The 14,420-nt window shown below is 41.9% G+C and overlaps 2 protein-coding genes across 2 annotated transcripts in view; one reads left to right on the top strand and one right to left on the bottom strand.

Annotated features, from left to right (window-relative positions):
• Positions 1 to 6,620: 6,620 nt before the first annotated feature.
• Positions 6,621 to 14,420, bottom strand: part of LOC135709888 (leucine-rich repeat-containing protein 58-like) — a 302,215-nt gene continuing 294,415 nt past the window's right edge. The window contains exon 2 of the mRNA XM_065232337.1: positions 6,621 to 6,632. The gene's annotated coding sequence lies outside the window, so the exon portion shown is untranslated. The remainder of the gene's footprint in view (positions 6,633 to 14,420) is intronic.
• LOC135709903 (uncharacterized) lies at positions 12,239 to 12,964 on the top strand. The gene has a single exon (XM_065232350.1). The coding sequence runs from the start codon at positions 12,239 to 12,241 to the stop codon at positions 12,962 to 12,964; it is 726 nt and encodes a 241-aa protein (XP_065088422.1).

The following is a 14,420-nucleotide window of genomic DNA, read 5'->3' as shown; positions in this document are numbered from 1 at the left end:
GAGGCCGGTAAAGCACTCCTCGTATTTTCTCATGAAAATACGAGAGCTTTTAAGTGCTTTATCTTTAAGATCTTTTGTCATCACCTTTGCATGGGCCCCATCTCATTGCTCGATTCCGGGTAATGAGATGGCTGACTCACTTGCTAAGGTGGGCGCTATGGAAGGCGATATTTACGATCGACAAATCGCCTACGATGAATTTTTCTTCATTTATCGTCAACAGTTACTCGTCAGCTGGCAGAATAAGTGGAGTGAAGGGAGTTTGGGACGATGGCTATTCTCGATCATCCCTAAGGTGTCGAAGAGTTCTTGGTTCAAGGGGTTGGATGTGGGTCGAGACTTCATTCGTATGATGTCTCGCCTCATGTCCAATCACTATTCGTTAAACGCTCACTTGTTCCGTGTTGGGCTAAAGGACAGCAATCTCTGTGAATGTGGACAAGGTTACCAGGACGCAGATCACATTATTTGGTCTTGTGCTGAGCATCGCGGAGTCAGATCTGAACTGTACGATTCCCTTCGGGCTCGAGGTAGACAACCTAATGTTCCAGTTCGGGATATTTTGGCTAGACGCGATCTGGAGTTTATGAAACTCATATAAGTTTACTTTAAGAATATTAACATTAGATTGTAAGTTTTATTAACCTTGTGTTTAGTTTGTATTTTGTACGTGTGGGTTTTTTTTATGTTTGTTTTCAAGATGAATAGAAATTAGTTCATGTTTTAGGATTAATTAAATATTTGTATCGTAAACCACATTTCAAACCTCCCTCTCCCTTTTCCCATCCAAAAAAATTGTGAATCCCCCCCACTAACCTCGAGACAACCGCGAGTATCCGGTCCAGCTCCTTTAACTTTAAATATAAGAAATCAATAATGTATAACAAAAATGATAATTCGGCTCTGTAAAGTTTATTCGATTGAGCCTGTACAAATAAAGTAATTAATAAAAAAAAAAATACATCTGCCATGGCATTGTTGGACGTCGAGAAGGCGTTCGACAATGTCTGGCATGATGGTCTAGTGTACAAGCTGCATCGATATAACTTTCCGATCTACCTCGTGAAGATCATCAAAAACAACTTGTCGGGCAGATCTTTCCAGGTCTACTTGAACAATGTCCCCTCTGATACGTTCAACGTTGATGCTGGGGTTCCCCAGAGTAGCCTCCTTGGTCCTATCCTCTTCAACATCTTCGCATCAGATGTTCCTCCCCTTCCGGGTGGTGATATTTTGTCAATGTTTGCGGATGACACTGCCATCATCTATAAAGGTCGAGTGATCCATGCTCTCACGAGAAAACTCCAATCATGCCTGGATGTTATGTCCGACTATTTCAAAAGCTGGAAGATTTGTATCAAAGCAGCTAAAACACAGAGCATACTATTTCCGCACTCCAATTCACCTCGGCTTATCCCGCATCGACCTTGATAATACTCCCATTAACTGACATAACCCCAAGGCTGCATGTTGACATGGCTGGTTCTCAGCAATGCAATGACCAATTGTTATGATTCAGCCACCAATCAAAAGATATGGCTATCTAATTTTATTTTAAATCAATAGAAACCCAATTGGACCCAATTGGTTGGCCAGCCGGAACGGAAAAACCCGGAAAAGTCCCGAGCAAAATGCGTATCGATTCATGTTGAAATGCTGGTTCTCGGCAATTTGGTTACCACATCTTAAGATTGAGCCACTACTTGAAAGGTATGACTATCTACTTTCAAACGGAATAGAGAAAGAACCGAATGGGGTTGTGGGTGGCCAATCGGAACGATAAAACCCGTGAAAGGTGGCTCTGTGGAAATTCGGATTCACCGGGAAAATGGTCAAATCCAGAAAGTAGACCTAGAGATCCGCGATTTTTTCCTAAATTGCATACAATCATGAGCATAAAGGTAATATACCAACACCATATCGATTTTGCAACCAAGTGGCCGGAATACGGTCCCCTGGATATCCGGAATATCCCAGGAAAAAAAGTCAATTCTTAAATGTTGACCTAGAGACCCGCGATTTTTTTTTTCTAAATTGCATACAATCTTGAGTATAGAGGAAATATGCCATCAACCTATCGATGCTGCTTCAGAGTGGCCAGAAAACGATCCTCAGGATATCTGGATACATCGTGACAGCAAAAATCGAAGAAAAGAGGAGCGCATACTGAATTACAAAGAGACTTTAAATTATTCCTGCAAAAGTTCCCTGCACTTCCTTAAATTCCTGCACTCGGTCAAACCATTTAAGGAAGTGTAATTCACGCAATTTTCAGGTGTTTCAGCGTCACAGCTTGCAAAAACCGTATTATGTTTGCATCAATTGTGAAGGAGAAAACTTAAGACCAAGAACCGTCAAGTCAGATTACTTAAGCTATTCATGTACGGAAAACTCATCAAAATGTCGAGTAAAATGTAACACTTGCGGAAACACCATTTGCTCTGCACATCGATCATGCACATTGAATATAGATGTGAGGAATGCTGTGAATGATGGCACTGAGAAATTTTCAATGTGTTTTTTTATGAATAGAAGCAAAACCATAAAATAAGAGATAATAATTTTTGGTTAGATATTTCAGCCTCATTCATGATACCATGCATTTTGGACTTTGGACAGAAGATGCAAAGCTCTTCTGTGTTACCCTATAACGAATATGTGTTATTTCCGTGAAATAATTTAATATAGCGTAATGAACAAAAAATTAGAACAGCAGGTAAGGGGCTGTCCATAAACTACGTAGACAGTTTAGGGGGGGGGGGGTTGGCAATTATCCACGGCCCATACAAATTCAAAAAAAATTATATGGACAATTTTCTACGCAGGGGGAGGGGGGGGGGGTCAAGAATCCCAAAAAAACTGTCTACGTAGTTTATGAACAGGCCCTAACTCAGGACCACATTCAGAAAATTACCACATATCAGAGGAATCCGAATGTCTAAGGTGACTACCATGTCAATTATGCTCAGGATTCGGAACATTTTGTATAGAAAAAATCATAGCTCCAGGCACACATTCAAAAAATGACGACTTTTACGAAGAATCTGGATATTAGAAAATGTGTTCTATGGCTACCAGGTGTTTGAATTAACATGGTGCTGAGATTTCTCCACTTTACACAAGGCACTGTGCAATTTGTAAAAAATCCCAGAGTTCTATAACCACTTTTACGGTCATTCCGGAAATCCTGTTTTCTGGTCACCATAACACTAGCTTACAAATAAAAGTAAAAAAAAAAAATCAACTTGAATCTTTGACCAATCGTGTGCTGAATCCAAAAATCTAGTAAAAAATAAAATCTCAGTAGGATAGTTTTCGAGATACAGCTAAAAATGAAAACTTACTCTAAAAAAGTTTGTTTACTAAAAAACAAATATCTCCGGTTGTAATGAGACTATACAAATTATTTTAACACCAATTTAAAGAAAAGAAGATTTTCTTTCAATCAATTGAACTGCAGTTGTCAGTGAGATTAGTTGTATTGTTGTTTTAATTATTATTTTTTTATTTTTTTTACATTTTTCCTAGAAATTTTTTTTTTGTTAAGTTTTTTAACAGTGTAATTAAAAATGTAAGTAGTGGTTGTACCACTAAACTCACTCAAAAATGGTTTTTAAATAATCAAAAGAAAATTTAATCACCTTTAGTTTGGCGTTAAAATAATTAATATAACTTCATTACAATCGGAGATATTTGTATTTTAGTAAACACATTCTTTTAAGTTTTTTAGCTATATCTCAAAAATTATCCTACTGATATTGACATGGGAAATGACCATTAGCGTACAAAGTTCATATATGCTGTAAACTAGTGTAATCAATATGGTGATGGCATATTTCCTTTATGCTCAAGCTTGCATGCAATTTAGAAAAATCGCGAATCACTAGGATAACTTTAAGGAATTGACCATTTCGCCGGTGAAACTGGATATCCAGAAGCGCACTTTATGGCTACCGGGAGATCGAATCAATATGGTGCTGAGATATATTTGTTCAACTAAGGGCTTTATGCATTTTCCAAAACAATCGCAGAGCTCTAGATCCACTTCCAGAAAATGACTACTTTTCCGGTGATTTCAGATATCTTGAGAATCGTTTTCTGGCGACCCAGTGCAGAATCTCTATGGTGGTGATACATGTCCTCTATACTCAAGAGTGTATGTATTTTGGAAAAAATCACGAATCTCTAGGAATACTTTTGAAAATAGGTAACTTTTCCGATGAATCCGGATATCCAGAAAAGTTTTCAATAACCACCGGGGGACCAAATCAATATGCCATTGAGATATATCTTCTCAACTAAGGGTTTTTTCACATTTCCTAAAAAAAACGCGGGTCTCTAGGTCTATTTTCAGGAATTTACCATTCTCCCGGTAAATCCGGATATCCGCAGGACCACCTTCTAGCTATCCATTAGGAGAATAGATATGGTTATCGCATATTTTCTCTTTGCTCATGATGGTATGCAATTTAGAAAAAATATCGGATCTCTAGGTCTACTTTCTGGAATTGACTAATTTCCCGGTAATTCCGGATATCCAGAGGACCGTTTTCTGACCACTTGGTTGCAAAATCGATATGGTGTTGGTATGTTTCCTCTATGCTCATGATTGTATGCAAATTAGGAAAAAATCACGGATCTCTAGGTCTACTTTCTGGAATTGATCATTTTCCTGGAGAATCCGGATATCCAGAAAGGCATTTAATGGCCACCGGGGGACCAAATCAATATGTCACTGAGATATATCTTCTTAACTTAGGGTTCTTCACATTTTTTAAAAAAGCACCGATTTCCATGTCTACTTTTAAGAATTGACTATTTTCCCGGTGATTCCGGATATCCAGAGGACCGTATTCTGGCCACTTGGTAGCAGAATCGATATGTTGATGTCGTATTTCCTCTATGCTAATGATTATATGCAAGTTAGAAAAAATCGCTTATCTCTAGGTCTACTTTCTGGAATTGACTAATTTGCCGGTGATTCCGGATATCCAGAAGACCGTTTTCTGGCCACTTGGTTGCAAAATCGATATGGTGATGGTATATTTCCTCTATGCTCGCGAAATATCTAGGTCTACTTTCAGGAATTGACCATTTTCCCGGTGAATCCGAATTTCCACAGAGCCACCTTTCACGGGTTTTATCGTTCCGATTGGCCACCCACAACCCCAATCGGTTCCTTCTCTATTCCGTTTGAAAGTAGATAGTTATACCTTTCAAGTAGTGACTCAATATTAAGATGTGGTAACCAAATTGCCGAGAACCAGTCATGTCAACATGAATCGACACGCATTTTGCTCGGGACTTTTCCGGGTTTTTCCGTTCCGGCTGGCCAACCACAGGTCCAATTGGGTTTCTATCTATTCAAAATAAAATTAGATAGCCATATCTTTTGATTGGTGGCTGAATCAAAACCATGGGTCATTGCATTGCTGAGAACCAGCCATGTCAACTATGAATCGACACGCATTTTGCAGCCTTGGTACCTTGGGGAAGTTTCGATGGCTTGGGATTATGTCAGTTAAAGTGAAGTGGTCTACATTGGTCTCACCCTTGATAGCAAATTGCTGTTCCGTTCCCATATGGACAAAACATCCACCAAGTGCAACATCTTGATTAGGTCGCTCTACCCACTTATCAACAGAAAGTTCACCATGCCCCTTAAAAACAAGCTTGCTGTCCACAAGCAAATCATCTTCTCCACCATTGAGTACGGAACGTGTAAAGTGCCACCACCTTAAACTCCAAAGGATACAGAACAAGATCCTTAGGATGATCCTCAACAGTCTCCCACGAACTCGAAATTCTGAGATCCATCACTTGGCTGGTTGTCTGACATTGGAGGAGCAGAGTATGCTAATCATCGAAAGGTTCAGAGACGCCTGTCTGAGATCAAATCACGAGATCATACGCAATCTTGCTAATTAGGTTAAAATATTCGTAATTAGGAAAGTTATCAAATTATTTTTTTCCATTAACTAAAATAAACCCCCAAGGGGTATTCTAAAGATGAAAAAAAAAAGTGAATACGTAAATAAGAATAACAAATTAAACAAAGATGAAGTGACTAATCAATTGAAATGTTGAAACAATGTAGCACCCGAAATAAACGTAATCTATATCTCTGAAAATATACACAGTTGAATTCAAATCGCCGAGGAGGCACGCTGCCCTCAGAGAGCAGTAATCTGGACTTTTACTTCGTCCGTTTACGTTCCGATTGTCGAGTATCCATCGCCGTTACCCTATTTGGAGGAGATCCATCGAACCGCAAAAAAAAAAAAAAAAAAAATCACAACGTAGGATCTTTAATTACCGCTGGACGAAACACAGGCCTATTAATCAAACATTTCCAAATGCTACTTCCCAAGTAGCACACTTCAGTGTCAAAGAGTAGCAGCAACTTGATTGCTACTGAAATAAGTCACATAGAAGGTTTCTCGACCGATTTGCGACAAGTGTGCTACTCGGGTTGCTTTTCTTCACGTTGATGCTCACTCTTAAACGCATTTATTTTTAGTATCAAAAGCCCCTAAACGTTTCCACGCATCCTACATTGATCGGTATGATTGGAAACTTGGAATGCAAATGATACTCTGCTCAAAAGATGCATCAAACACCCTCGCATAAAAGTGGCAGCGGTAATGACATGTAGGGAATTTTCCGTTCCCTGTCGCTCTGATCTGATTGACGTCAGTAGAATTGAGCTCCGAACAATCTGAACACCTCCATTTAGCAGCCATTGTTGATCATATGGGCAGAACTTTCCCACAGTAACCGGCAAAACTCCCACACCGCATCGTCACTAGATCGTTGCCCTATCAAGGTCTTGCGCGCAGCGTGTGCAGCTGCATAACAGCCGATAGACCCCTTGATTGCAGTCTGCTAGTTTTCCTCCCCAGACGTATACAGATCCACATCTTTGTGATGGTGGTTGGGTTGGCTCCTTATGACACTCACACAACGATGCGAATGCATCATGTTCTACGATCCTCCGGACAATCTTATCTCAAGCTCTCGTGTAAGCTTTCACGGTGTAACATAAATTCCGCACCGTATGCCTGTGAGAAGAATCTCAACAGCTCGTGGTGGCACGGGATGTCTTGTTTGGGAACGCTGGTGTGGTGAAAAATGATGTGGGATTACAACGGATAAAAATACACGGGCCAGCATGGAGTGGGAGAGAACGCGCCAAAAACTGGTGCTCTGCCATGAATTGTGTATTTTAGATATCAGCTTGAAGTGACATTACGTTTTATCATGCGGACTATCAAGGTTTTCGAGTTGCATCGTTGATTTTGCTGGCTTACTTTACGCGCTTTCTTTCGGTTACAAATAAATTTCCTGATAGAATAATGGGTTGAAAAAAAAATGTTGCCTTTCCTCGTGTTGTATCAAAATTTAGAATTCATATTTTCAAAAAACGTAAGCCAGGGGCAAATTGATCACTGTTTAACGTAAACATCGAAATAATTTTCCACAAAATAGGACATTAAACCACGAGTAGCAATGAGCCGATGTAGCACGCATATCTGCCAAACAAATTTGCAGCAACTTGATTGTGACTAAAATGAATCCTATAGCAGTCACCTCAATCGGTTTGTGACAAGTGTGCTACTAGGGGAGGGGAGAACTCTATTATTTTACATACCATATTAGATGCATTGTTTATTTTTAGGAAATTTTCCTAATCTCTAATTATAAAATGTGAACATGGGATGAAATTGATCATCCGTTCTAATAGTTTCTCAGTGCATTTAAAGTAAATGTGAATAATGCATTTGGGTTCACTGAATCGGAATCAGACGTTTAAATTCTTGTATGAAGTTTATTTTAAGCAAAAATGTCAAAATAGTTTTTTGAAATACACAAAATAAGGGAAATTGCTCTAATGTTTGCCTATGGATCTAATATTGGGCCCTTCGCTAAAAAGCTGCTATTTATCAATTTTATCTAGATGAACGCGTCATTGAGACGGTACTAATGGATATTTTTGGTCGATATTGAAAATTTAGTCGATTGCTGAATTTATATATGGGCCTAAATTATGAGCATATAGGCCGACATTACATCCATTTCCCCTTTAAATTAATTATTGTATTCATGTGTTTCACTTATGGATCATTTCACGCCAACTGATTACATGAATATGCAGAATTGAAATCAATCGCTTTGTATTTGATCCAAAATTAATATAATAATCTCATTTTGGATCAAAATATTGAAAATTACATTCAAAGTATTTTAGAGATGAACTAGCCTAAGGCTAAAAATCTCTTTAATAAAGAATAAAAAAAAAATCAAAGTATTTTTATGTTACTTCATACGTGAAGTTTACGATTTTCAGAGTTGGTTGGAAATGCTATCTAAAATGAAGCTTTAGTGTGATAATTTATTAGCTAGAGAAGGTCTGAAGAGGGTAGAGTACAAGCGGCGCCGGTGGTGTAGTGGCCAGAGATGCCAGATTCACAGACATGTCTGTGAATTCACAGACTTTTATTTTTTCACAGACATTTTTTTCGTTACAGACATTTACAGACTTTTGTTTTTAACAGATATTCACAGACTTTTGAAATCAAGGGAAAATTTTAAAATGTTTATGGTCACACTGTTTTCCATCTTTAATCAAATTTCACGTGCGATGCATTTTGCAACACGCATTAGAAATTAGCGCGTTTTGAAATCCACCACATGAACGAGCGCTCACTGCTGTAGACGGTCATAGCTATAGATTTGACAATGTGCTGCCATGTTGTATCCAAAACGAACATTTTCCATACGATTTGACGGTTTGTTTGGATAAATCAACTCACGTTGGCCGATCTGTAACTGCCACTGAAAAATTGAATGAAACGGATAGTGTGTTTCCATCCCCCGGATGCAGTTTTAGTGGTGAACGAAGCAGCCATTTTCGCCGTTTAGTACCTTGTCGTAAACATGTAGAAAATATAGAGAAAATTCAAAGGGAACCAGAGAGTAATCCCCATAACGAACTTTTTCAAAGGATCAGGTAAGCTATAAGTTATGTTTGTTTCATTTCTGAGTCTCAGTATTATATTTGTGTATACCGCTCCCTCATCGATTTCAGCCGTTAGTTCCAGCCGAACCACAGCTCCATTCTCGACACTATTCGATACCGCTGCTCTGAGTCAATCCACCGGTGTTTTGAGTCAATCCATCACTTCACAATCAACTTCACCATCTGATTATCCTCATGCAGCACACTCCCATAAGTGTACTGTAATGTCCCGAATTTGTCAGCCCCCTGATGAATTTAGGGCTGACAAAAACGGGACACTGACAAAATCGGGACATTTGTTTTCGCTTAATTTTTTTAACATAATATCTTTAAATGCTGTTTGATAATGCAAGATTTATGTTTTAGGAATCATTCAAAATATACGGGCTCATTTAGGGGGGCGGGGGAACTGGAATTTCAAACTTTTCGTAAGTGTCATATAAGGAAAGACATTCTTACATTGATGGTGTGGAGGGGGGGTGGTAGGCTAAATGGACTTAGGTAAGAATTGAATGGCCACTCAATGTTTACAGTCAGGAATCCTTATTGCCGGGGTAACAGGGGCGTGAATAAGGAACCGCGAATAAGGATACCCACAGCTTATGGGATTTTCACTAATAGGGGCTGTGGTGGATTATCTCATTTGGTTCAATATATAGAGCTATACTATCTTGGACAAAGTTGTTGTACTGGGATAGATCAACAAGCCTGTGTCATTGGAATAAGGTTTAATTGGGAACTGCGCCGCTAGAGGCGCTTCACTTTTATGTTACTTATGACGGGTGCTATAATATATGGATCATAGGTCCAACATTGAATATTTCGTGATCCTGACCATATAGAAAGTTACTGTCTTGAGCAAAGTTGTTCAAGTGACCAAGTCCTTGCGGGTGGTGACCATATTAGTTACGAACTCTCTCACTACGTAGCGCTAGTGTGCATGTGAACTTTCTATATAAACTGTATCTCGAGAACCTGGCCATATAGAACGTTGCTGCCTTCAGCAAAGTTGTTCAGGTGATCATGTCCTTTTGTATGGTGTTCATATTAGTTCATAACTGTCTCACTACGCAGCGCTAGTGTGCATGTGAACTTCCTATATAAACTGTATCTCGAGAACCTGGCCATATAGAACGTTGCTGTCTTGAGCAAAGTTGGTCAGGTGACCAAGTCCTTTCGGATGGTGGTCATATTAAAAAACAAAAAAGACGAAAATGAAAAAAAACCAAAAAAAATATGAAGGACGACGGCAAGACGCCAGATAGTGAAAACGGAGGAGCGAACGTGTTCGCACGAAGCGGAAAGTTGCAGAGATCACCAGCGTCGAACCAGGTGACCACAGCGAGTTCCAGTAGTAGCATACCCCAAGTGGAACAGCATGGACTCCAAGGAGAGCAGCTAGGTGCGGTGCCATGCCAAATATTCACACTGAAATCCAGCAGTGGCAAACAGCAAGAATTGCAGCTTGGGAGAACCAAAATGACGGAGGTTAGGAGGAAGATCGATGAACTCTATGTGTTCGTGAAGGATAAGAACAACATACACATAGCTCAAATCGTCCTTCAACCCTGGACCCGATGGAGTTCCGTCCGTGTTTTTGAAGAAACATATTGCTTGCTTGTTAACTCCACTTCACCGTCTATTCCGGATGTCTCTCTCCAGTGGTATATTTCCATCCTTCTGGAAATGTGCACACATGTTTCCTGTCCACAAAAAGGGAAGCAAACGAGCCGTGGATAACTATCGTGGAATTACATCGCTGAGTGCTGTTTCGAAACTATTCGAGCTTGTTATTATGGAACCGTTGCTCTCTCACAGCAAGCAGTATCTGAGTGCTGATCAACACGGGTTTACTGGCGGTCGCTCTACAACCACCAATCTGCTATGCCTCACATCCTACATTACCGATAGTATGACTGAACGGGTACAGACGGACGTTATATATACCGATCTATCCGCGGCATTCGATAAGTTGAATCATGACATTGCGATTGCTAAACTTGACAGGCTTGGGGTGAGCGGTAATCTCTTGAGTTGGTTCCGTTCGTATCTTACTGGTCGCCAACTTATGGTTGCTATAGGAGATTGCAAATCAGCTAGCTTCTTTGCCACATCAGGTATACCGCAGGGAAGCCATCTGGGACCGTTGATTTTTCTACTCTACTTCAACGACGTGAACCTGGTTATCGAAGGACCTCGATTAGCATATGCAGACGACCTCAAAATATTTTTACGAATTTGCTCGATCGCTGACTGCCACAATCTTCAACATCAGCTTAATGTCTTTGCCAGTTGGTGTACTTTAAATCGAATGGTAGTGAACCCAGCAAAGTGCTCTGCCATAACGTTCTCACGAAAAAAGCAACCGATTGTATTCAGCTATGACCTGCTTGGAACGACACTCGAACGCGTGAATCAGGTGAAAGACCTGGGTGTGGTGTTGGATTCACAGCTAACATTCAGGCAACACATTTCTTATGTCATCAATAAGTCGTCTAGGACTTTAGGATTCATCTTCAGGATAGCTAAGAATTTCACCGATGTCTACTGCTTAAAATATCTTTACTGCTCCCTCGTACGATCGACGCTTGAGTATTGTTCTGCGGTTTGGAATCCGAATTACAACAATGGTGCCGAGAGAATCGAATCTGCTCAACGTCGCTTTCTTCGTTTTGCGCTTCGTAGACTGCCCTGGAGAGATCCGCTTCGGCTGCCCGGCTACGAGAGTCGCTGCCAACTGATAAACCTTGAACCTCTCCGGATTAGAAGGGACACCAACAGAGCTTTGATTATCGCCGACACTCTACAGGGACGAATAGATTGTGAGGCTATCCTAAGGCAAATTGACCTAAACGTGCAACCCCGACCACTCCGTAACAACCTCATGCTGAGACTGCCACTGCGTCGCACGAACTACGGGGCATATGGTGCGATTTGCGGACTACAGCGTGTGTTCAATAGAGTCGCATCTGTATTCGACTTTCACCTCACACGTGATGCGCTTCGTCGGAGATTCTCATCTGTTTTCGCCGGCCGCAGTGACTGACAGAGAAAATTAGTGTATTTCCATTTATGTTTTTTTTTACATTCTGACCATGTTGCTTTGTTTTTCTTTCTGTGATTATTTGACATGTAATTTTACTATTATTATTTTTATGATTAGTATTATTAACATCATTTGGGCTACAGCCAGCCTGTTGATGTATGGCAACAATAAACATGGTAGCATTGAAAGGAGGTCAAGCTACTAGCGACGGTCATCAAATCCGGCATTGCTGTGGCAGATCGGGAACTGCAAGAATGGATACGCCGAAGGGACCAACGAATCCACGTCCGGAGAAAAGAGATAGGGAAACGCCAGGAGACGAAGAGGACCCCAAAAAACACAGTGATGACGTATACGGGGACAATGAGCAAGAAGATGGAGAAGACAGTGATTGGCGTAAAGTCGAAAACCAGAAGGAGAAGAGGAAAAAACTGAAGGAAGAGGAACAAAGGAAGAAGGAACAGAAGAAGAAGGAGGAGAAGGAAAAGAAGAATGAAGAGGAAGAGGAAGAGAAGAAGAAGAAGACGGAAGAGAGGAAGAAGGAAGTCAAGAAGAAGGAACACCGCAGACATCGTAGGGAGAGAAGTAAGGGCGACGCTCTGGATATCGAGGCGAAAGACAAAACGACATACGCAGCACTCCTCCGGAAAGTGAGAGAGGATCCGGAGTTGAAGCAACTAGGCGAGAACGTGGTGAAAACCAGGCGCACCCAGAAAGGCAAGATGCTCTTCGAGCTGAAAAAGGACCCGTCGGTGAGGAGTTCAGCCTTCAAGGAACTCGTCGAAAAATCTCTTTGCGAGGACGCGAACGTAAGAGCCTTATCGCAGGAGTCAGTGGTCGAGTGCAAGGATCTGGATGAGATCACAACGGAAGACGAGGTACTGGAACGAGGCACTTAGCACCCTCCGCGCTAGTTGTCTCTGAACCAGAAGGCGTGTTCAGCGGACAAGAACTGATGCAGACAGAGCAGAGCGAAGGGTGGTGTTTCGAGGCCGCTCTAAAACAGGAGATAAAGCTGAGCAAGTCAAACTGCTTCAAGGAGCTGTGCCGAGACGCTGATGCCAACCCCTGGGGTGACGCATACCGAGTTGCGATGGCGAAGATTGGAGGTCCAACGATGCCCGTTGAAATGTGCCCAGACAAGCTGAAAGTCATCATGGAGGAACTTTTCCCGAAGCACGACCAAATGACCTGGTCACCTACACCGTACGGCGAGGCAGAGGCAGGCAACACCGAAGGTAGACAAAGGTAGAAAGGACTGAAGACGAAGAAAGCTCCCGGTCCAGATGGAATCCCCAACGTGGCGTTGAAGGCGGCGATCCAGGCGTTCCCGGACATGTTCAGGATAGTGCTGCAGAAGTGTCCGGATGAAGGTCACTTCCCGGACCGATGGCAGATACAGCAGCTAGTGCTGTTACCGAAACCCGGAAAACCGCCGGAGGATCCAGCATCGTATAGGCCTATATGCTTGCTGGATACAGTCGGAAAGCTATTGGAGAAGATCATCCTCAACAGGCTAACGAAATGCACGGAGAGTGAGCATGGATTGTCAGTGCGGCAGTTCGAATTCCGGAAAGGGAGATCAACGGTGGATGCAATTCGGACAGTGGTCGAGAGTGCTGAGAAAGCGTCTAAACATAAGCGGAGAGGAGATCGATATTGCGCCGTGATAACGATCGACGTGAAGAACGCATCCAACAGCGCCAGCTGGGAGGCCATCGCCGAAGCACTGCATGGAATGAGGGTTCCTGATTCCCTGTGTAGCATTATAAGGAGTTACTTCCAGAACCGGGTTCTAGTCTACAAGACGGACATGGGAGAGAAATCAATCCAGATCACGGCGGGTGTGCCACAAGGCTCCATCCTTGGCCCAACGCTTTGGAACGCAATGTTCAACGGCGTGCTAACGCTGAAGCTGCCCTAAGGAGTCGAGATCGTAGGATTTGCGGACAACGTCGTGTTGGCGGTAGTAGGCGAGACGTTGGAAGAGGTGGAAATACTGGCAACCGAGGCGATCGACACGGTTTCCAACTGGATGCAAGGAGGGAAGCTGCAGATAGCCCACCACAAAACGGAAGTGCTATTGGTCAGTAACTGTAAAGCTGTTCAGCGAGCAGAAATTACCGTCGGGGAGAACGCCATAGCATGCGTGCTGAAATATCTTGGAGTGATGCTCGATGACCGACTAAGCTTCAATAGCCACGTCAACTACGCATGTGAGAAGGCGGCGAAGGCTATCAATGCGATAGCTAGAATCATACCGAACAACTCTGGACCAAGCAGCAGCAAGAGGCGTCTTCTGGCTAGTGTATCGTCATCGATACTGAGGTATGGAGGTCCAGCCTGGGATGCAGC

This window comes from Ochlerotatus camptorhynchus, unplaced genomic scaffold (assembly GCF_037179485.1).
Source record: "Ochlerotatus camptorhynchus isolate MF236.1 unplaced genomic scaffold, CSIRO-AGI_Acam_v1.1 ptg000367l, whole genome shotgun sequence".
Taxonomy (NCBI): domain Eukaryota; kingdom Metazoa; phylum Arthropoda; class Insecta; order Diptera; family Culicidae; genus Ochlerotatus; species Ochlerotatus camptorhynchus.
This window is presented reverse-complemented; position numbering and strand designations above follow the sequence as displayed.